The sequence below is a fragment of the Psammomys obesus genome, unplaced genomic scaffold (genome assembly GCF_907164565.1).
Source record: "Psammomys obesus unplaced genomic scaffold, mPsaObe1.curated_primary_1811, whole genome shotgun sequence".
Classification (NCBI taxonomy): Eukaryota; Metazoa; Chordata; class Mammalia; order Rodentia; family Muridae; genus Psammomys; species Psammomys obesus.
The window spans coordinates 7,347,966-7,370,561 of NW_026585691.1; the positions used below are offsets into that span (position 1 = coordinate 7,347,966).

Genomic DNA, 22,596 nt, shown 5'->3' on the forward strand with positions numbered 1-22,596 from the left:
ATATATATATATATATATATATATATATATATATATATATATATATACACATATATAGAAAAAGTAACACATTATGACAAAAAGGGTAGAAAATAATTATCTGAGATGAATAGCTCTCTAGTTGTTGCCTTACCTTGACCAAAATCTCTACTAATATTTTGAAAAATGGAGCTTTCTGTCCTTGGAATTGACCTCCAGGCCTCATGCATCTCAGGAAGCACCTTATCTGTGAGCTATACCTCAAGTCCTTCAAAACCACACTGGCTAAAGGTGGTGGCTCATGCATGCCTATAATCCCAGCACTGAGGCAGTGGGATTTTGAGCTCAAGGCCAGCCTTAACTATGTTTAACCATCTCAACAATAAAAATCAAATTATAACTATGTTTTGTCTATAATTAGAGCAGAATGTGTCAGGTGAAATTACTTCATAGTCTCCTTTTTTTCCATTTACAAACATATGTGGCTGTCACTTGTAATTTCTGGATAAACCCATCCTTCTGATATTTATAGTATCCTAATCTTGCTTTCTGTGGTTGGACAATTAGAAAACTCAACTGTCTGTCCTCTGCACAATGGCAATGATAAGTATTCAGTCTATGCCATGCTTATGTGGGTCAGAGGGAGGCATGAGCTGGCCCCACTCTGGTCCACCTTTCTCAACTAGCATCATACTGATCTCCACCCCACCTGAGCTGCTTTCATTATGGTTTCTCCAAGATTTGTTCATTTGGAGACAGCAGATGAAGGAGCTGGTAGGGACCCCTTCACAGATGGGTGTTTGTCTTTCTTTCCTCAGTGGTGAAAGCGGTGCTGGAAAGACAGTAGCTGCCAAGTACATCATGAGCTACGTCTCCAGAGTGTCTGGAGGAGGCCCCAAGGTGCAGGTGAGTCTGTGGTGCCATCAGGAGCCCCATTTGTAGTGTTCACTGGACATGGTGGCACATACCTTTGGTCTGTCTGTAGCTTTGAAGAAAATTTATTTTGCACAAAAAAAGGTTGTGAAACTGAGATACATGAAATGTGCAAAGAAATTGTATGTTTTTGTATTGACATGTCTTCTACAAATCAATCAAATAGGCCATGGTTCAAATGGATAATAAGACATGAAAGATAGCTCAGATGAAAGGACATATAAGTTATTCATCAAACATGAAAAAAAAAAGAAATTTTTATTAAAACTGGGACTGGGGAACCTAGCTCAGCTGGTGGAATGCTCATCCGTATGAACAAAGCCCAAGTTCCAGGCCCAGCACCACAAACATCAGGCATGAAGGTACATGCCTGTAATCCCAGCACTCAGAGGGAGAAACAGGAAGATCAGAAGTTCAAGGCCATTCTTGAATATACAGCAAGTTCAAGGCTAGTGAGGTTAGCCTGGGCTACAGGCATCAAGTGCTTTCTCTCCCTTTCTACTTTTCTCTCCTCTCTCTCTCTCTCTCTCTCTCTCTCTCTCTCTTTCTAGTCAGAACTCCCGTAATTCTTTAAAAATTGGGAAAATGTTGAGACACAGTTGCTTCTGTGACTGATAGGAGCATGAAATAGCACAAGTCTATAGAGGCTATCTCAGTAAAATTATACATGGCCACTGTTTCACACAGCAGCCCTCCTCCTCCTCCTCCTCCTCCTCTTGAGATGGGATCTTACTAATTAGACAAGGATAACCATAAACTTCTGAACTTCCCGAGTTTACCTTTGGGGTTACAAGGATGTGTCACCATGCCCAGGTTACTTGGTGCTGGGATGGAACCCATCCTAAGTACGGCATACGCGGTAAGCACGTTAGCAGCTGAGCTATGGCCTGAGTCTCACTTGCGGAGTAAGCTGATCTCTTGAGCTGGGCATGCAGCTCAGTGTCAGGAAGCTCGTGTGGCTGGACAAGGGCTCTCTCCTAGCACACACGGAGCCCCAGGTGTGGTGGCTACACATATGTATCCTAGCACTGGGGAAATGCAGGCAGACAAACGGAGAGTTCAGGGTAGTGTGGCTGAGGCCAGCCTGGGGTAGATGAGACCGTCTTTTAAAAGTTAATAAAATGAAGGAGAGGAAGAATGCATGTTTAGCATGCCTAAATCAGCTGTTGAGTTCGTTTAATCCCAGCACTTCAGATAGCAACAACAATAAGGCTATTTTTTAAGGGAAAAGCTTCAAGATCTTTTCTTTCTGTGTCTCCCTGAGAGAAACTGAACATTAGTAAGTGGGATAGCACATCCAGCCTGCAAACAAAAGATTAAAAGGAATAGTAAAGATTCACAAATTCCAAATTTCCTTTACAAAGGAATATAAAGTTTATATACAGCCCTGGGTTATAAAGCTGAGAGGCAGCTTAGGTGTGGAGCTAAGTCTGACTGGGAGGGAGTCGGGGAGGGGAACCACCGGCAGTTTGCCTCTGTGCTAGTGACCATCACCCCCTGTGTGAAATGGAATGCCCCTTCCAGCCTTGTGGCATTCTGTCTTCTGGGATCTTTGAGGGTACCGGAGGAGTACCCGTAGTCAGTGTTAGTATCTTCATCTAGTCCAGTTTGCTATGTCCTACGACCCAGTGGCCAAGCTGCAGACGGTGAATGTTGATTTTTCTCTTCCTGTTTTCCTTTGACGACATTGATCCAGAACTCTTGGCTTCAAATTAGTCAGTAGCTCAAGAGCACAAGCCAGAAGGCTTGTTATTTCTGGAACACACTTAACCATAGCATGTGAATAATTAGACGTACAAGGAGTGAGTCACTGTCAAAAGCCCTCTCCAGCACCAGGTTCTATCAGCTGAGAGGCCTCGTGTCTGTGATGTGTTTTTTGCACACTTTTAACTCTGGCATAGGACTGCAGTGTCCACACTAAATTCTCCTCCTGTTGTTGGCCAGAAGCTGTGTCACATGATCTGGTGTTGCTCCTGGCTGCCCTGGGTGTGAATCCATGCTAGAAGAAGCAGTAATGCCCAGGCTGCTTTAAGGGAGTCAGTTCACCTCTTCCACCATGTAGGTCCTGAAGATCAGACTCAGCCCTGTCGGCAAGATCCCGGGGAGCCCAGGTTGCTTTGAAATGCAGAGTCCTGGGCCCTGCCCCAGACCTACTAAACCTACCCCTGCATTTTAGCAAGACTCTACCCTTCCCTCCGCTGGTTGGTGCACAGTTAGTTTGAGACACACAAGATTGTGTTTCTATAGACGTCTGGGAAGGAGAAATGACCTGTTACCATCTAGATAAGCCTCTAGTGCCGCAAATGGAACAGCTGAGGAAGAGCCAATGGCGAGGAGACTTCTTCATGCCTCTCTTTACTCCCCACTGTCATCACCAAGATACCGAGGTGTGCAGGAGGGAGTCACGGCATGCAGAAGGGAAACCAATCCCAGACTGTGTGGATTCTGGGTTCCTGGTGGCACCCCAGTTTTGGGACCTGGTTTCAAATCAAGAGGGGTTGGGAAACCTGGTCATACAAGTAGGCTTGGTTCTGCAGCCATGCAGGAGGAGTAGCTCAGTTGGTATGTACTCAGTTAGCAAGCAGAAAGCCCTGGGTTTGATCCCCAGCACTGTGTAAACCTCTTGGACTGGCATGTCCCTATAGTGTCAGCACTTGGGAAGTAGAGGCAGGAGAATCTGGAGTTCAAAGTTACCTTCAACTACATACCAGGTTTGACACTAGCCTGAGCTATATATCCCAGCACTCAGGAGACAGGCAGATCTATCTCTATGAGTTTAAGGCCAGCCTGATCTATATAGGGAGATCCAAGCCAACCAGGGCTACACAGTAAAATCACGACTCAACAAAACAAGACAAAATCAAAATGAATTCTCCAGAGATACCACAGGACACATGGATTGGGGCCTCTTATTTTATAATATTCAGAAAGCAGAAACTTGGGGGAAAGTTGACTTTGACATGGTAGGATGAGCACCCGTTATTTTTCTGACCCCTCTTGTCTGCTGCGACAGCATGTCAAGGACATCATCCTTCAGTCCAACCCGCTCCTGGAGGCCTTCGGAAACGCCAAGACAGTACGCAACAACAACTCCAGCCGATTTGTAAGTGTCCCGATTCCAGTCGAGGGAGCACTTCCCGGGTCCTGAAGAGCTTTTCTAGCTCTGTTGTCTTCTAAGCAATGTACCCTTTGAGAGAAAGTATTTTTGAGCTTTTGGACACAGACAAGATCATTTTAGAAATGGCTCGCTCCTTGAGTTGCTTTAGTAAGGAAATTAACAGTTGACGAGCAGGAGAGCCCTGGTCCTAGAGAAGTTTGCAGGCTGTCTGGAGGGAAAAAAAAAATGATCAGACTAGAGAAAGCCTCAGGACTAGACCTGCTCCTCCAAAGCTGGGTCTGAAGGGAGCAGACACTTGGGCTGGGGGAGCAACTAGGACAGAGCTTCCTCCCCTCTGCCTGCCTCACCTTCTGGACTGCTGACTTTGCTTGCTGTCTGCTCACAGAATGAAGAGCTATGGTCCTGGTACCTCCTAACTCCATGTACCCAGGGTTAGGACAGGATCACCCTTGCCTTTCCATGAGTGCCTTTCTTAAATGTTTCTGACTCGAAGTCTTGGCGGTGGGGAATTGAAATGTGACCATTCCAAAAGGCCAAAGGTGTATTATAAACAAACAAACAAAAATACGAAGAAACAAATGCCCATAGCTTCAGAGTCCTATTTCAACCATACAGACTGTGTGGCACTCAGGCAAGAGCTGTCTGTGAGGCTCATTAGTGGGATATTTCACAATAAATAGTGGGTGAGACTTTCAAAGAAAACCAGTTTCTTTTTCACTTAGGAAAAAAAGATCATTTATGCCAGGTGGTGGTAGCATGTACCTTCAATTCCAGCACTTGGTTGGAAGAGGCAGTCAGCTCTATGTGAGCTGGAGGCCAGCCTGGACTACAGAGAGAGTTCAGGACAGCCAGCACTAAAGGGAGAAACTGTTTAAACAAACAGACAAAAACAGAAAAAGCATTTACTTATTTTTTTGTTTTTCATTTAGTCCTTTTTCTTTTGAGATAGTCTCCTATAGCCCAGGCTAGACTTAAATTCTCTGTGTAGCCTAGGATGGCCTGTCTCTGCCTCCCATGTGCTAAGATTACTGATGTATTCTACCATGTTGGCTTCAGCCTTTGTTCAGAAAGGGAGGTTTTATTTCTAAGAGAAGTGCCCCTGTGGTCTCAGGCAGCCATTGTCACTGATGGGCATGTGGAAGGTCTGTTTCATGTTCCTCATTGTCTGGTGTCTGGTCTGTTTTCCTGCTTGTTCATCTTTTCGTGTTTTTTTCAGCTCAGTACTTGGGATGTTTTATTCTGACCTTTCTAGGTAATGACAGAAGAAAGACACTGTGATTGAATTTTCCACATGACCTTTCTGCCTCTAATTATCATGCATAACCTGCCTTGCAAAAAAAAAAAAAAAAACACTGTCGATGTTAACCCTTTAGCTGCCCACCCACACCCTCTCTCCTTAAAGAGCAGGAAAAACACCATTATGACTTCCCTTGCCTTTTCCTGTTATAAGCTGTTTTTATCTTGTTGTTGTTGTTTTATTCTGAGAGGCTAACTCAGTCAATCTTTAGAAACAGCAAGGGCCTAGCATTTATAGCCTTGTAACCTTAATAGAGAGAGGAGGGAGTATAAAGTCAGTTTTCTTTGTGTCATGCTTAATGACATCAAAGAAGGGAAAAGTCTCTCTTTCTCTCTGAGTGTGTGTATGTTTGTCTGTCTAACTCTGTTTCTCTGTGTATGCATGTCATGCCTGATAGTATCAGATGCTACTCTCAGCAATTATTAAGAAATGTAAGTTTAAAGCCATATGCCATTTTCTGTATCTTAGATAGGCAAGCATTGTAGAGAGTGATAATCAACAAGATGCCATTGGTTGAAGATGAATAATACCTTCTTCTAGAAGAACAATGTGGCAACCTTAGCGCTATGTTTTCTGTCCCATTCTTCAGACAAACACAGATGGGGAGAAAGTGAGCAAGGGATGTAGTCTCCTTATTTAGTCTGGTCATGGGATTGATGCTCTGAATGCAGAACTGTGTGACTGGCAAGCTCAGGGGCATTGTTTGCTACGAAAAAAAAGTAAGGAAGTCTAGTCATGGCTGGGGATAATCTAAAATGTCTTCCATTAATGAATTTCCTTGAATTATACCCTGTTTTCAGAGTCTTTTGGAGCACTGTGTTTTTGTTTACTGAGTATTAAAGGAAATTACTAATTTTCTTGTAGGGAAAATACTTTGAAATCCAGTTCAGTCCAGGTGGGGAACCAGATGGTGGCAAGATCTCCAACTTCCTTCTGGAAAAGTCCAGAGTGGTGATGAGGAACCCCGGAGAGAGGAGCTTTCACATTTTCTACCAGGTTTTCCTACATAACTTTTCTTTCCCACGTTTTTATTCCTCTTCCATATCAAAAAACAAAACTGGGGAGGCCAGTGGGATGGTTCAGAGGAAAGAGACACCTGAAACCAACACTGAGTTCAATACTTGGGACCACATGGTGAAAAGAGAGCCATCTCCCCCAGGTTGCCTTCTGGTCCCCAAGTGTACGGATAATTCTCTCCCTCTCAACCCTCAGGTTTAGGCGGTAGTGTAACAAGTTCAGAAAGATGCCCCTGTGGTTTGTACAAGTGTGTCAAAGGGGCATGTCCCCAAGGAATGTTGAGGTCTAATTAGGGTAACGAGGCAAATTCCCTCCAAAGTTAAAACATTAAATTGCTGACAAACTTCAAAACAGAAGTAGGAGTGTTTGTTTGATCATTTGCCAGATAGGAATCTGTGTGGGAAGAGTTGGAGGTGGGGAAGTCAGGGAAGACGGAAGAGGGAGCACCCTAGGCAAAGAGGAATGAAGGTGCTGAGCAAGGAAGTCAGGTGGCGGGAACAAAGTGTCCAGGGCAGGTACCTCCAGCTACCACACTATAAAGTGAGTGATGCGGTAGGCTCGGGATCTCCAGAGCAAGATCAGACAGGCCCTCCTCAAACCCGCAGACCCTTGCAGCAAGATGTTTTTTTAAAAAAAAAAAAAGTGTGTGTTTTTTAAGATGCATTTACTTTATGTGTGTAAGTGTTTTATGTGCATGTATGTCTGTATACCACATGCATGCCTAATGTCAGGGGAGCTCATAAGAGTGGTCGGATCCCCTAGATGGTTGTGAACCACCATGTGGGGGCTAGGATCTGAATGCAGGAGTTCTGCAAGAGCAGTAAGTACTCTTAACCACTAAGTCATCTCTCCAGCCCCTAGATGCTTTTAAGTTGGTTCAGGCTTTAGCAATCACCATGGTCAGTTGTTATTTTTTATTGTGTTTGGTGGTGGTGGTGTTATTCAGTGCTGGAGATTTAACCCATGGCTTTCTATACGCCAGGCAAGCACTCTACCCCAGAGCTAGTTCCTCAACCCTCTTTTTACTCCTTTGATTTTGAGACAGAGTCTCTCTAAGTTACCAGGCTGATTTTGAACTCACCTGGTAGCCCAGGCAGGCCTCACACTTGTGTTCCTCCCTGCCTAAGCTCAAGTAGCTGAGGCATGTTCCTCTAGACTGTGCCAATTTGGCTATTTAGAAAAATGTTCATGTAGCTAGAAATGTAATCATGCCATACTCAAAACTGGAATATTCCAGCTAGCCTAAGAATTAATTCTACATTAGGAACCCACAATAAGAAACACCCAAAAAGGGTGTTTCTTTGGATTGTTTTTTGTTTTGTTTTTGTTTTTTTCCTAAGATCTCTAGGTTAGAAAGAAGCTCACAGTCGATCTTTCAGCTGCCCAGGCATCTTCCAGGATAGCGACCCATTCCTTTTAGTATCTATTTGTTGAAAAAGTTCACAGATGACAAAAAGCTTCTGGGAGATTAGTGACAGCTCTAGTCATCAAAGCTGCAGGGAAAGAGGAGAGAACTGTAACTGTGTACCCCAGGTCTCTGTTAGGATCGCCCACCAGACAGAAAGTGCGATGGATAATTAATTACACGTCCCACCTCCCTCCCAAGATCTCCTAAGTGGAGGTCAGAAACCACCAGAGTACTGTCTAGAAAAATGGTTTAGCAGTTGAGAGTACTCAATGCTCTTGCAGAAGACCCAGATTTGATTCTTAACACCTATGTGGTTAGCTAACAAAAATCCCTAACTCCAATTCCAGGGAATAGAATGTCTCTTCTGGTCTCTGCAAGCACCAGGCATACATGTGGTACATAGTCATGCATGCAGACAAAACACCCTACACACACAGACACACACACACACACACACATATACCAGATAGGGGATAGAAACTGATGGGCTCAAAGATTCAAGAGTCTCATATGAAAGTCAAGATTAAAGTTATAGACCTGATGAGACTCTCCAGGGTTTACAGTTCAGAGGGTTAGGGTCCATGGTGGGGACAGAGTGGCAACAGGTGGCAGACATGGTACAGGACCAGGCAGCAAAGATCAGCCATCTTGAATCAGGAGCATGAAGCAATCAGTACATCTAAGAAAGCCTGCCCTCTCTTAGGCCTTATCAGAGTTAAGAACCGGAAGTTGGGCTGGGGAGATGGCTTGGTGGTTAAGACTGCTCTTCCAGAGGACCTGGTTCAGTTCCCAGAACCCTCCCTGGTTCTCACAACCATCTACAACTCGTCTCCAGGGGATCTGACGCCCTCTTCTGGCCTCCACGGGCACTAGGTGTGCGCGTGGTACACATACACACAGACAGACAACAGCATACACATCAAAACAACAAAAACTAGAGCTTGCAGACTAGACCGGGGCTGAGACAGCTACAGCCCTAAGTGATTTTTACAAAGCCTCAGCTCCTGGAGGCTGGACCCCCTAAGAATTTTTGAATATGAGCTTAGAAGAGTTTTCCCTGCCTGGGCTCAGGGATGGTGGTCCCAGAACTGCAAGGTAGCTGTGGTCGCTTTGTGGACCATGTCCCGACACATCCTGTGTGCTCTCACGGCAGGTCATCGAGGGTGCCTCTCCAGAGCAGAAGCAGAGCCTCGGCATCACCAGCATGGACTACTACTACTACCTGAGCCTCTCAGGGTCCTACAAGGTTGATGACATCGATGACAAGCGGGAGTTCCAGGAAACCCTGGTAAGTGTGGGTACCGGGCTGGGCTGGGCGGTCTCAGAGCTCCTGCCTGAGCATCAGCTGAGGTAGAGGACAGCAAAGAGCAGACAAGGGTGGGACCTGCCCCCCTCAGCCGCTGTGAGCACTTCTGAAAGCCTGTGTTCAGCACCTTGGAGAGCTGTTTACCCCCCAACTGCCCGAGGACCGCATCGTGGTTTGAGATGAGTAAAGAGCAAATTCATCATTATCCTCACACAAGAGTGTTCTGATAAACAGACTAAGACAAGCGAGGGGATGAGTTTAGCATGCTTCTTTGCTGAGCAGCCAATACTTAGAGAACTGTTCCTGTAAGCCCGTCTATGGTCTTAATTGAATGTTGAAAGTACTCAGGGCTGGAGAGATGGCTCAGCAGTTAAGAGCACTTGCTGTTCTTGCAGTGGATTCTTGTTCAGTTTCCAGCACCCACATCTGGCAGCTCACACCTCCAAGGAATCTAATACATTCAGGTGCATTTGTGGACACTTACACACACGTAACATACACTCACACAGACACACAAAGGTAAACATTTCAAAATATATATGTAAAGGTTTTGGTCAGGCATAATGGTGCATATACCTTTAATCCCTTCCAGGGCAGCCAGGGCTACACAGTGAGACCTTGCCTTAAAACAAACAACAAAGCCCCAGGCAGTGGTGGCACACGCCTTTAATCCCAGCACTCAGGGAGCAGAGACAATCGGATCTCTATGAGTCTCAGGCCAGCCTGGTCTACAGAGTGAGCTCCAGGACAACCAGGGATGTTACACAGAGAAATCCTGTCTCAAAAAAGAAAAAGAAAAAAAAATCAAACAAATAAATAAAACCCTGAAAACAAAACAAAAAGTTTAAAATGCTTTTAGGTTCAGTTGGCTGCAACCTCTTCTCTGTTTCTGAGTTTGGAGGTCAAAGGACAGCCAAAAAAAACAAAAGCCGCGCTGTGAGCTGTTTCACATTGTACATGTCGCGTGTTACAGTCTAGGCTACAGCACCAGATTTTTGAGAGTTTGTGACTTGCATGAAATTACCTAAATCATCCAGTCTAGAATGTCCTGGAGGGAGGCCTGTCATCCATCTATCCTTCCAGGACCACACTGACACTGTCCTTCCAGTCAGTAACAAGCTCAGGCCTGTTCATTCATTGACAACTGAAAGGGACCTAGAATGAGCAGGAGAGGGTCATTGTGAGGGGAGCTGGTGTGTAGCTCAGTGACAAGACGTTAAGACAGAGGAGTCCCAGGTCCGGAGGCCACCCAGCCACAGCCTTAAGGAAGGATGAGGACTCAACACTAACCCAGGGAATAGTTCTCCTAAGTTACAGAAATCCAAGACTCAGCCATTTTCATTTAATGGACTCAGAAACTTGGTGTCTTAATGGTCTATAGGTTCTGGAGATTTTTTTTAAGTGATTTATTTAGGTTTATTTCCTGTGCATTGGTGTTTTGCCTGCATGTGTGTCTGTACGGAGGTGTTGGAGCCCCTGGAAGGAGAGTTACAGACAGTTATGAGGTGTCATATGGGCTAGCAATCCAGCCTGGGGCCTTTGGAAGAGCAGCCAGTGTTATTAATCGCCGGATCATCTATCCAGCTCCTTCGGGAGATTTTGAAAGATGTTTCTACTGATAAAAGCTATCCCCCTACCTCCCCACAAAGGAGATCACTTGCGACCTCTTGGGGTGGCTGAGAATTGGATGGTAGTTTCTTGGAGAGGGCTGGCAACCAGAACACACTTGGGACAGGACAGACATGGAAGCTTGTGCCCAGACTCCTGTCCCCTGAGTGTCCCTGCTCTATGGTCTAGGGTGTTCCTAGAGAGCATGTTGTGTTTAAAAACAGACTTGTCCTTCCAGCAGAACTTGTAAGACCCTGTGAAGGCTAGGGAGATGGTTTGGTCAGCAAACTGCTTGCCACATAAACTTGAGGCTCTGAGTTAGAGTCCTGAAAATGAGAAGAAGAAGGAAGAAGAGGAAGAAGGAAGGAAGAGGAGGGGGAAGAAAGGAAGAGAAGGAGGAGAGGAGGAAGAAGGAGGGAGGGAAGGAAAAAAAGGAAGGAAGGAAGGAAGGAAGGAAGGAAGGAAGGAAGGAAGGAAGGAAGGAAAGAAAGGGTGGTAGCATACACTGTAATCCCAGCTCTAGGGAAGCAGAGCCAGGAAGATCCCTGGGGCTTGTTTGATCATCTAATCTAGCCAAATCAGTGAGCTCCACATTTAGTGAGATATCCTGTCTCAAATGTACCAAATGAGGAAGACACACCTAACGTCACCCTCTGACCTCCACACACGTGTGCACCTGTATACCCACCCCCTTGTGCACACACACTCTAAGGAAGGTGAGTGAGTGCCCAGCTCACTGATCACGCTGTTTGATGAAGACTTCCCGTCATTGTTGCAGGCTAGGCTACACACTAACTGTACAACTTCCCCTGTGCCTTGTCTGTCGCCTGCTTACACAGTGAGCAGCCAGCCTGCCGAGCTGACCTCTTGCTCTCTTCCAGCACGCCATGAACGTGATCGGGATCTTCTCAGAGGAGCAGACTCTGGTGCTGCAGATTGTGGCTGGAATTCTCCACCTGGGAAACATCAGCTTCAAAGAAGTGGGCAACTATGCCGCCGTGGAGAGTGAAGAATGTACGTAGCTCTGCCTGAGGTGTAGAGTGAGGGGAATGAGTGGTCACCTCCGATCGTACATGACCTACCTACCCCTTGGCTTGGCCTAGATTACTAGTGAGGTACATTGGTAAGAAAGGAGAAGTCATGTGTCCTAAAGAACAAAATGGCCTCAGGACAGACTAGATCTCTTTCATGTACCTGTCCTTCCCTCCCCTTTCCTTTCTTCTCCTCTTCTTCTCTCCCCTCCCCTTTCCTCTCCTGTGCTGTCTCATCTCATCTCTTCTCCTCCTCTCCCTCTTCCTTTCTCTTCACCCCTTTCCCTCCCTCTTCCTCTCCTCTCCTATGTGGTTTTCTCTCTCCTCCTCTCCCTCTCTCCTCCTCTTTTCTCTCTATATGCCTCTTTCCTCCTTCACCTCAATGTCCTAGGCTGTAGATGATTTTAAAAAAATATTTCTATTCACTACTAATCTTGGAGAAACCTGGCAGAATTTAACCTTGAATTAAACTGGGGATAATAATAAACTAGAATAATAAGCATCTAGTTTATTATTATTATTTAGTGTGGGAGTGTGCACTTGTGCCGTGGTGTGTGTATGGAGGTCAGAGGACAGCTTGTGGGAATCCGTTCTCTCCTACCACGTGTGTCCTGAGAATGGAAATTGGGGCATCAAAACCTAACGCGTCATCGCACTAGCTCTTCATCTAGTGTCAAAGATGATGTCACACACTAATGATGACGGAGATAGTTGATTAGGGACTCAGATGAGTCGCTTGGTAGAAACCTTTCCTGTACCTGGCCCTTATGATAAATAGGTACATGAATGCGCTGACCGGCGAGTGACAGGATGTGGAACCTAGAGGGTTTGCAGTTTGTCCCATGGATCTGATTTAGATTAGATTTCTGGACACAGAGAGATGAACTTTGACCACTGGGCTGATATTTCGGGTGATCACATCTGTCTCAGCCACATCCTTGAGACCCAAATGGTCTTTTTTTTACTCTTTCAGAGAGAACTGGGGTCCTTCATACGGAAAGTTCCACTGGTCCCCTATGCCTCTGATCTACCACAAACCCTATGGCATGTGACCCCAATCTTTCAGACATCAGTGGCACTCGAGACCGTTCTCAGAACTCACACCCCCTCTAGCCACCCAGGAAGGCATTTCTTCCTTCTCAGCATTCTTTTGGGATAAATTTAGATGCTTGGTAATAAATAGTATCCCACTCATTGCTGACAGTGCAGTGGGGAGATTTCCATTCCAAAAAAGGATCCTTTTTTATGTTTTCATTTTTCTTTTCTCATAAAAGAGGGAAGTTCTGCGAACGTCTGATGTCTATCTTTATCTGATAAAGACAAATTATATTTAACGAGGGAGGGTCCAGAAAAAAAAAATGCAGAGTGTGCATGAAGCTTAGGAAGGTGTCCTAACAATACCTCTGCTTGTAGACTGCTTGGACTTCACCCTTGACAGGAAAACAAATGCAGCCAATGTGCCCAGAAGGCTCATGAGTACCTAGCTGCATCACATCAGTAGTTCTGGTATGATAATGCTATCTAGCATTATCAGGAAACTGTATTTCTCTGGCCCTCTGAGAAGTAAAACCCTCCCTGCCTGCTTATACTTGAGTATCAATTCAAGACCCTGAGCCAGTAAGCTTGACCCTGGGTCCTCCAATCAACAAGAAGTCCACTGCTCAGCGATGGCCTCTGAGGTCAGCAGCCTCCCCTGGCACATGTGGTAGGCTTGTGAAACCATAAACTGCTTGTGAAATTCCCTGAGGAGCGGTGATGGTTCAGTGGAAGTCAGAGAAGGCTGAGCTATGAGCCAAGTCAGTTTAGCAGAGAAGTACACAGCCCGAGCCATCATGTCTTCTCTCAGTTCTGGGATGTTCATTTGGCCATCTAGTAACATGGTCAACTGGGTGCCTGTTGATGCCTTTGCCAACAGCTGCCTCCCCTCCCCAGTGGTCACCAGGACTCCCAGGTGATGGAGTTGCAGATTAGCCATACATATATTCTTTCTCCTTTCAGGCTATAATGAGAGTTTCTATCACTATGTTCTATGGTTGCTTTTCCAGGTAGCATTGCATCTGGGAGATTATTCTGTATCCATTTCTTTTTTAATAGCTACATAATATCCTATTGCTTGGCTAGTCTTTGGGTTATTTGTCCACCATCTGTTACTAAGCATTAAGATTGTTTCTGGGGCATGTAGCTCAGCTGGTACCTGACATTCATAAGGCCTTCGGATTGATCCCCTTCACCATGTAAGCAGAGCATGGTGGAGCATCCCTGTAACTCTAGCATTCAGGAGGCATCAGCAGAGTGAATAACCTTGGTTCATTCCATCTTTCTCATGTCTGAGAATAACTGAAATAAATTTATCAAGAGAATCTTTATAGGATCTGGATGTCGTGGCTAGTACATTCTTGTGATCCCAGCACTCTGGGAGGCAGAGGTAGGCGGATCTCTGTGAGTTTGAGGCCAGCCTAGCCTACAAAAGTGAGTCCAGAACAGCCACAGCTACACAGAGAAACCCTGTCTCAAAAATTGAGAGAGAGAAGCTTTATAAAAGCTATCCATGCCTTCTGTAATTAAAGATAGCAGCTTTTCCAGGCTATTGAAGGAGAGGGCTAAAATCCCTTTCAAATTGGCCCACTAAAGCAAGCTAACCGTATATTTGACCTTGGATTGATGGGGACACAGCACTCCCTTTATGTTTCTGAGAAGCCAATGAAACCTTAACTGAGACGCTTGTGTACTTTTCCATATCATAATAAAACTGTGTATTTTGGGTCAACAAGTATTACTTGAATTTGATTGAATATCAAATTAACTTAAGAACTTTTGTTGAAGAAAAAAATACTGCTTTAAAACCACTGAGGAGACCTGCAAAAATGGTTCAGCTGTTAAAGGCTAGGCTGAACAACCAAAAATATGAAACCACTGAGGAGTTCAAGTACATCTTCATCCCACCCACTGATAAATAGGTTAGAAAGCATCATCAAAACCTGATAAAATCATGTTTATTTTATCTTGGCCTTTGCCATGTAGCCCAAGCTGCCTCAAACTTGGTATGTTGCAAAGATGACATTGAACCTCTGCTCTTTCTTTGTCTATGTCCTAAGTGGCAAGATTACAAGTATGCACCGCTGTGAGAGAAAAAAATATGCCTTCTCAGTGAGCAGTCACTCCACATATTTTCGAGGAAGGAAGGCTTGTTAGTGCCTAGCCAACTAAGGCTAATAGTGCAAATAGTAGTCATCCTTGAAGAAAAGATTTTATTGACTTAGATACACCTTAGGCTTATGCATTGGACAAACGCTGTCATCCTTAAATTTCTTTCTGGTCCAGCCCAGGTTACACTTCAGTTTGAACACAGACAGGAAACTTCACGTTTGGCCACTAAGACAAATAGGAGATTACCCAGCAAAGAAATTGCATATGGCCAGAATTATTTCAAGTAAAACCAGGGTTGTTCTATTTCGAATGGTTGTTACCCGGGGTCATCTTGCCCACCTGGCAGAATTATGTTTTTCCTGATAAGAGCACAGGGGATTTACTGGCAGACCAAAACTTGATGATGATTGTCACCTTGTGTCGCCCACCTTGAGTGGTAGGTCTTTGGGGAATGGGAATCAGGGCCTGATGGCTGGTTGAAAGTCCCCTTTGTCAAGGGAATGGAGCCTAACGAAGGTCAACCCCGGTGAGTAAACATTTGCCCCTTAGCATCCTAAGAACCCCCTATCTCTAACTGGCCTCCCTAGCAGACTGCTTATCTTTAGGGGATTTTGGAGGCAGTGCTCCTTTAACTAAGTTCCATTTGTGTGACTTCATGTCCCCTAAGCAAATATATTAGTGAACCCTTTATAACATCAATTTTATTTGACGTTAAACCGCCACACCTGGTTTCCTGGAGCCTGGGGGTGGAACGCAGGCTTTGTGCATGCTGAGGCAAGCTTTCTCCTAACTGAATTACATCCGAAAACCTGACACCTCTTTAACCGTATGAAGAAGGAATTTTATTTTGCGACATCCTTTTGACTTTTCTGTCCTCTTTGTAGTTCAGATTTAAGTGGGACGCCTAGGTTGAATCTCACTTTGCCCATTAAACTTCCTTCATTGACTTCACGTGTTGAAATAATCTCCTACCACGTTCCTCCTGGTGTCTATGAGTGAACTCCGCTGGTCCTACCCCGACCTTCTATGATTAATCCTTGCTCTGCCTCTCCTTCCCCAAGCCTGTGGGCCTCTGTGCTGAAGTTCCTCCCTAGCCCCCGCCCCACTCACACACCCTCATGGAAATTCACAGCCTGGAGGAAGTCAAGCTAAGCAAAACTATCATTTCAGCACCAAGGCGGCCGCAGAAGAAAATATGAGGCCGTAAAACCCTGTGTTTGAAAAAACATGGCATGGATTTTGTCCAAACCAAGTGCTGTATTTCCTCTCTAGCCTACTTAGCTCTCTCGCTAAGCTTGTGGCTCTGGCTCTCAGCCACGCTCCGTGCCTTGTTTCTGGAGAGCCTGCAGCCCTCAGATCCACCCTCTTCTACTGGAGAGACATGGAAGGAGAACACAGGTCCGGTCACTCCCTTCTGTTTTGTCTCAGAGGTTCTCATCTCGGCCTTGTTTAGTTTCCTTAGCTAAGGCCGTAAAGATAGCAGCTGGAACTGTTTATCAGACAGCTCAGCTCTTCCCCGCTTTTGTCATGCTTAAGGCTTAGGGGGAATCGCGTGTTTACAAAACAAACACATTGGGTTGTGTAAAGCCACTCACTGTGTAGTTCCCATGAATGATGAGAAAAGCCCTAGTGAATATGATCCTTTTCTTTTTAATGGAATCTTAATAGGAAACTCAGGATGGATTTGACCCAGAAGGGCCCCACCTCAGCATCCTGAGTAACTGGAGCCACGGGTGCGCACTACCATGCTCAGCTACTATAATTGTGTGTGCGTGTGAATGGGCACAAGCGCACATGTGGAGGCCAGAGGTCAGCCTCAGGTGTTGTTCCTCAGGACCAATCGATTTGTTGGGCTCTCGCTAGGACCCGGGACTCCCCACTTAGGCTAGGCTGGCTGGGCAGAGAACCCCAGACAACTGCTTGTCTCAGGGGATTATGGATGTGCACCACCACCCCTGGCTTTTCTATGTGAGTTCTGGGGACTAAACTCTCCTGGGGTCCCCACGCTTGCATAGCAAGAACTTCAGCGCCTCAGCTTCTCCCATCCCATCTCTAAGGTGTTGATGAGAAGGCCCGTGGCATCTAGTGGGACATGCCCTCCTGGATGCCTGTTGGAAAGGCTTATTCGATGTCTGATACTTGGCGAATGCTTTCCTGGTCCCCACAACTGTGCAAGTCCAGTGTGATTCTTGGATGTCCTCTGTCCTTACTTTGTATAGAGGAAGAATTAGCTTCTAGGAGTTAACCACTGGGGGAAAAAAATCAATGCCTGAGAGATAGGTTTTTTATTTAAAGGAAACAGTGCCTCGGGCTCTTTGTGAGACCTTCATGGGCATGAGAAAAGCCTTGCTGTGGTACTGGCTTTCCCCCCCAAAGACGCAGACTGACTCTTAAAAACTTAAGTGCTGAGAAGGGTCGGTCAGTTACATCCCAACACTCTTTGTGCGATCCAAGTAGACTAGTCTTGATGGGAAGGCCGATGATGTCTCCCCACTGTTAAAGGACCCTGTGGGGATCTTGTTTGGTTTAGCCCAGGTTGACCTGGAATTGTAAACCTCCTGCCTCCACCTTAAGAGGAGTTGGGATTATTGGTGTGTGCCACAAAGGTGACACCAACCACCAGATCTTAACACACTCCTTTTGTCAGTAAAGTGAGAGACACAACTATCCAAGTTCAGAGTTTTTATTTGTATCTACAAAAATCCTTCATTTGCATTAGGAGGCAATCTGAGCACACTTTCATGCCCAAGAATGGTATCCTTTATCCAGATATGAACATTCTGACTAGAGATCAAGGGACTCCCATCTCTTGGCAAGTCCTGTGGCCTGAAACAACACTCTCAAGAGCCTTTGGTTTTCTATTTGAAGACCCCAAATTCCCTCAGTATGTGTTGTGAGGCAGTACAAGTATACTGTGCTACCAATGGCATAATCCCCTCTGTCCACAAGCCACCTCCAGTGCCGTGGGACGTGTCTATTAAAAGCCTTCCGGGCTGGGAAATGGCAGCTGGTGAAGTACTCGCCATGCAAGCATGAGGAGCTGAGTTCAATCCCCAGAACCCATCTTCCGAAGTCAGACTTAGTGATATGTCATCCCATATGACATCTGGAGAGGCAGAGACAGGAGGATCCCTAGGGTTTGCTGGTCAACCAGCATGGCCAAATCAGTGAGCACCGGGTTCAGTAAGAGTTCTTGTCTCGAAAAATAAGGTGGAGAGTGGCCAAGGAAGACATGTGCCATTGACCTCTGGACTTGTGCGTGTGTGCACACGCATAGAAACACATAAACACATACATACTCTGCTTCTGAGCCCTTTTTCTTCTGCTCCCCATCTCAGGGCACTCTTCCCCCAATGCATCAAAATCTATCCCAGTCTTTTAATCTTAGCTTCCAGCTGTAGTGGATACTTATCTGCTCAACACAGACCACATCCCAGCCATGCCTCTGCCTCCCAGCTCATTCCCATTAGCACATACTGTTGCTCTCTCCACATCTGTACAAATCCCACCCTTCCTTGTCTGCCTAGGCTGGGTGCAGCCACTTCCTTGATTACACCAAAAGGCATTAAGAGCTTCCTGTCCTAAATTCTTGCGGAATTTTATAATCTATTCAGATGCACTCTGCTTCTCAGGAGGGGTTTTTATTTAATAACGTTCCTAGATTGTCTTCAAGGTTTAATATATATTTACAATCTTTTCCTCTTTATTCTCTATGTTTTGTAATCCCTCTCCGTGTAAGCGTTCGATCAGTAGGGGATTGCAAGGCTTAGTAGGTCCATAACGGGTATTACAAGTTCTCTGTACATGAGGCCAAGGAGACATTGCACCAAAGGAAGAAAAACATTCAAAGCTAAAGAAAGGTTTGTTGATTGAGTTCCTGTGGGTGTCTTTGCCTTAAGCACAGAGAAATGTCCATTTTCAGTGTCTCTGTGTGGTGTCAGTGGTGGTGGGGGTTCAGGGAAAGGACCGGCCTCATCATTCTCGAGCCACTGATTTGAACGATTGGAAGTCTCAGTAACCATAGGGGTTGGTTTACATAAAAGAACAACCGGGAACAGCAAACGTGGGTGTGCATGGCACTGATGGTCAGTCTTCTCACAGAGATCCACCTGCCTCGGCCTACCAAGTGCTGGGATTAAAGGCCTGCACCAGCACCACCGCCTGGCTGGACGTCATCTCCGGTAGACTAATGTTAGCTCTCATAATAAAGTTCTCTTGCAATTGCATGGAGTCGCCTCCTGGTGGTCTCTGAGGGTCCTGTGAACCTGGCATTACACAACCAGGTGTATATATAACAAGTTAACTATGGTGCTCGTCATCTTCCCACGTCCGCACAAGGGCTTTCATGTGCTTGGGAGATGTTGGTTACAATTCTGAAAGACAACCGTGTTTTCTGTTCTACAGTTTTGGCTTTTCCTGCCTATCTGCTGGGTATAAACCAAGACCGGTTGAAAGAGAAGCTAACGAGCCGGCAGATGGATAGTAAATGGGGAGGAAAGTCGGAGTCCATCCACGTGACCCTCAACGTGGAGCAGGCCTGCTACACCAGGGACGCTCTCGCCAAGGCCCTGCATGCTCGTGTCTTCGACTTCTTGGTAGATGTAAGTAAGCACGCGTGGATGTGGGCAAAGTTTCGAGTTTTAGACATGAGAAATACAGTGACCAAGAGTCTGTTATGTTGGCCTCATTCCTTTGCATCATTACCTTGTCCCCTCTGCCCTGTGTATTCCTTCCTCCCTCCCTCCCTCTCTTTCTCTCTTTCTGCTTCTGGTGAATCTTGAATCCAACTCCTAGATAGTCAGAGCAAGATGGAGTAGTTCAAACCATTACAGTAGCACGAGCTATTCAGCGAAAGCCAGGACTGGACTGGAGGAAGCCTGCGGTCCAGGGCCATTCTTGATTTCTGAGTGGAAAGGCTCAGGAATGTTGTGTTTGGTAATAACCAAACAATAATAATTTGTAGCAAGTCATTCCAAACATGATGTGATAAGCACAGGTCTGTCCTTGCGTTTCTGTGGGGCAGGGATTCAAGATCAGCTCAGCAGTTCTGATTCCAACACAGTTAAAGTTCAATACTGATGGAGGGCAGTTCTCCAGGCTGGCCTGGGGCTGTGGCCGTGGTGTTGGATAGAAGGCTTTATGTGCTGTTCGGTGAGGTCTCTGTTCATAGCTTTGTGCACCTCTTAGGCAGCCTGATGTTCTCACAGCTGATTTTCCTGTGCCAGTGATCTAAGACAGGACGTGTGAACAACGGCCATAATTTTTTTATGTCCTGATCTTGGACTTAATTATTAATACTTTGACACACTCAGTCTGTTCTGAGCAAGCCACCAAGAGTAGTCCACATGGCATGGGAACTGGGCTGTACCTTTCAAAGGGGGAAATATTGAAGGTTTTAGATAGCTCTATATTATTGAGAGAAGGTTTTTTTGTTCCATTGGGATTTTTGTTTTGTTTTGTGATAGTGTCTTATGTATTCCAGGCTAGCTACAAACTCAATCTATAGCTAAAGATGCCCCACTTATTTATTTATTTATTTATTTATTTATTTATTTATTTATTTATTTGTTTGTTTGTTTGTTTATTGAGGCAGGGTTTCTCTGTGTAGCCTTGGCTGTCCTGGAACTCACTCACTAGAGCAGGCTAGCCTCGAACTCCCGAGTGCTGGGATTAATGGCGTGCACCACCATCACCCTGCTTGAGGAGGACTTTTGATCTTCCTGCTTCTACCTCCTGGGTGTTGCTATAGTCACGTACTAGCATGGCTACTTTATGCAGTGCTGGGATATGAACCCGGGGCTTTGTGCATGTTAGGCAAGCATTGTACCAGCTGGGCTACAAACCCAGCTTGACGCTGGATGTACTTTTAAATCAACTGATACTTTTGGACACAGTGTAATCATACACATGTTTATATGTGAATACACTTCTATAATTTTTAAATTTTATTTTTAGGTGTGTGTGTGTGTGTGTGTGTGTGTGTGTGTGTGTGTGTGTGTGTGACAGGAGGTTAGGAGATAGCTTGCAGGAATTGGTTCTCGCCTTCCATTATGTGGTACACAGGGATTGAACTCAGGTCATCAGGCTTGGCAGCAAGCACCTTTGCCCGCTGAGCCCCCTTACTGGCCCTGCCTCTAGTGTAGAGAGGTATAATTTATATTCTGTAGGGAAAGCCAAGAGTGCAAATCTGGGCTAACCAGGGCCACCGTTAATGTTAGACTAACAGGCGCTAGTTTTCACTCTCTTTCACATACTACTTCAGTGTTTCGGAGGAAAGGGTCATCATTTAATTTCTCCAACAATCCTGAAGTTCAGATATTATGTTGGTTTACATGATGAACAGAACAAGGCACAGAGAGTTTAAGAAACTGGCTAGAGCCAGGCATGGTGGCATACGCCTGTAATTCCACCACATGGGGAAGCAGAGGCAGGTGGATCTTTATGAGCTTGAGGCCAGCCTGGTCTAGGACAGACAAGGCTATACAGAGAAACCCTGTCAATCAATCAATCAATCAATCAATCAATCAATCAATCAATCAATAAATAGAAAGAAAATGGCCAGAGAAACCCTGCCTATAAATAAATAAACAGATAGATAGATAGATAGATAGATAGATAGATAGATAGATAAGTAGATAGATAGATAGATAGATAGATAGATAGATAGATAGATAGATAGATAGATAGATAGAAAGAAAGAAAGAAAAAGAAAATGGCCAGAGCTCTTCTGGCTCCTGTTGGCTATGCTAGAGAGACTTAGATTCCTGGCTGTTCTGCTTTTTTGCTTCTCTGTGTTCAAACAGGAAACCCAAAGCATATCCTAGCCAGGAACAGCAGCCACTGGATCCCAGGAGTCTGTGCCCAAATGTAGCCCCTCTACCCACAAATCTCGGGCAGGGCTGGGGAGCTGGACAGGATAGGACCCTGCTTCCCACGCTGCTTGTGATTGTTGGAAGGCCTCGACTGTTTGGGAAGTTCAGCGCCAGGTGTTATCCAGACCCCCATTTACTAAAAGGGATCTCAGGCGGCGATGCTGATATATGAACAAGGCTGGGGGCAAGAGACTATGCAGAAGGGGGCCTGGGGCCCGCAGCTGTGTGTCAGTTCAGGGTATGCGGCACTGTGGTGATTGCCATGTAACTGACATGAATTTGACCTGATATTAACTAGGCTCTACTGTATGTATGTATGTATGTATGCATGCTGTATGTATGTATGTATGTGTGCTGTGCCATATGTATGTATGCATATATGTGTGTATGATATATGTATGTATGCTATATGTATGTGTGCTGTATGCATGTATGCATATGTATGTGTATGCCATATGTATATATGTATAATGAGCTGTATGTATGTGTATATGTAGTATGTGTGCATGCTTCCTGCATATATGTGTATATGTATGTATATATGCTGTATATCCGTATTTTTGTATGCCGTGCTGTATGTCTTTACTCACTAGCTCATAAGAGGCCGTCATTTTCTTTGCCCAGGAAACGCCCCATGTCCACCAAAACACAGCATTCACCAACTCCGGGAATGTTTTTTTGTTTTGTTTCCCTTTGTTCTCTGCGTCCCCGCCGCATGCTGCACCTGCCCTGCTGGGTGTGAGTCTCTTCCATTGGATCATGCGGCCTAGAGCACAGACTCGGGCATTGTATGGCTTCGGTTTGAACCTGAGCCTTGTCTCTTGTCCTGTATGATCTCGGGCCTCCGTCTGGGAAGTGGGGGGCATGGTGGTCTGACCAC

The 22,596-nt window shown here is 45.5% G+C and overlaps 1 protein-coding gene across 1 annotated transcript in view; it reads left to right on the forward strand.

Moving 5' to 3' along the window:
* Positions 1-22,596, forward strand: part of Myo1e (myosin IE) — a 184,148-nt gene that overhangs the window by 106,871 nt on the left and 54,681 nt on the right. Inside the window, exons 5-10 of the mRNA XM_055598039.1 lie at positions 798-885; positions 3,926-4,015; positions 6,192-6,323; positions 8,906-9,040; positions 11,548-11,680; positions 19,249-19,445. Of these exons, the coding sequence (XP_055454014.1) occupies positions 798-885; positions 3,926-4,015; positions 6,192-6,323; positions 8,906-9,040; positions 11,548-11,680; positions 19,249-19,445 (775 nt within the window). The remainder of the gene's footprint in view (positions 1-797; positions 886-3,925; positions 4,016-6,191; positions 6,324-8,905; positions 9,041-11,547; positions 11,681-19,248; positions 19,446-22,596) is intronic.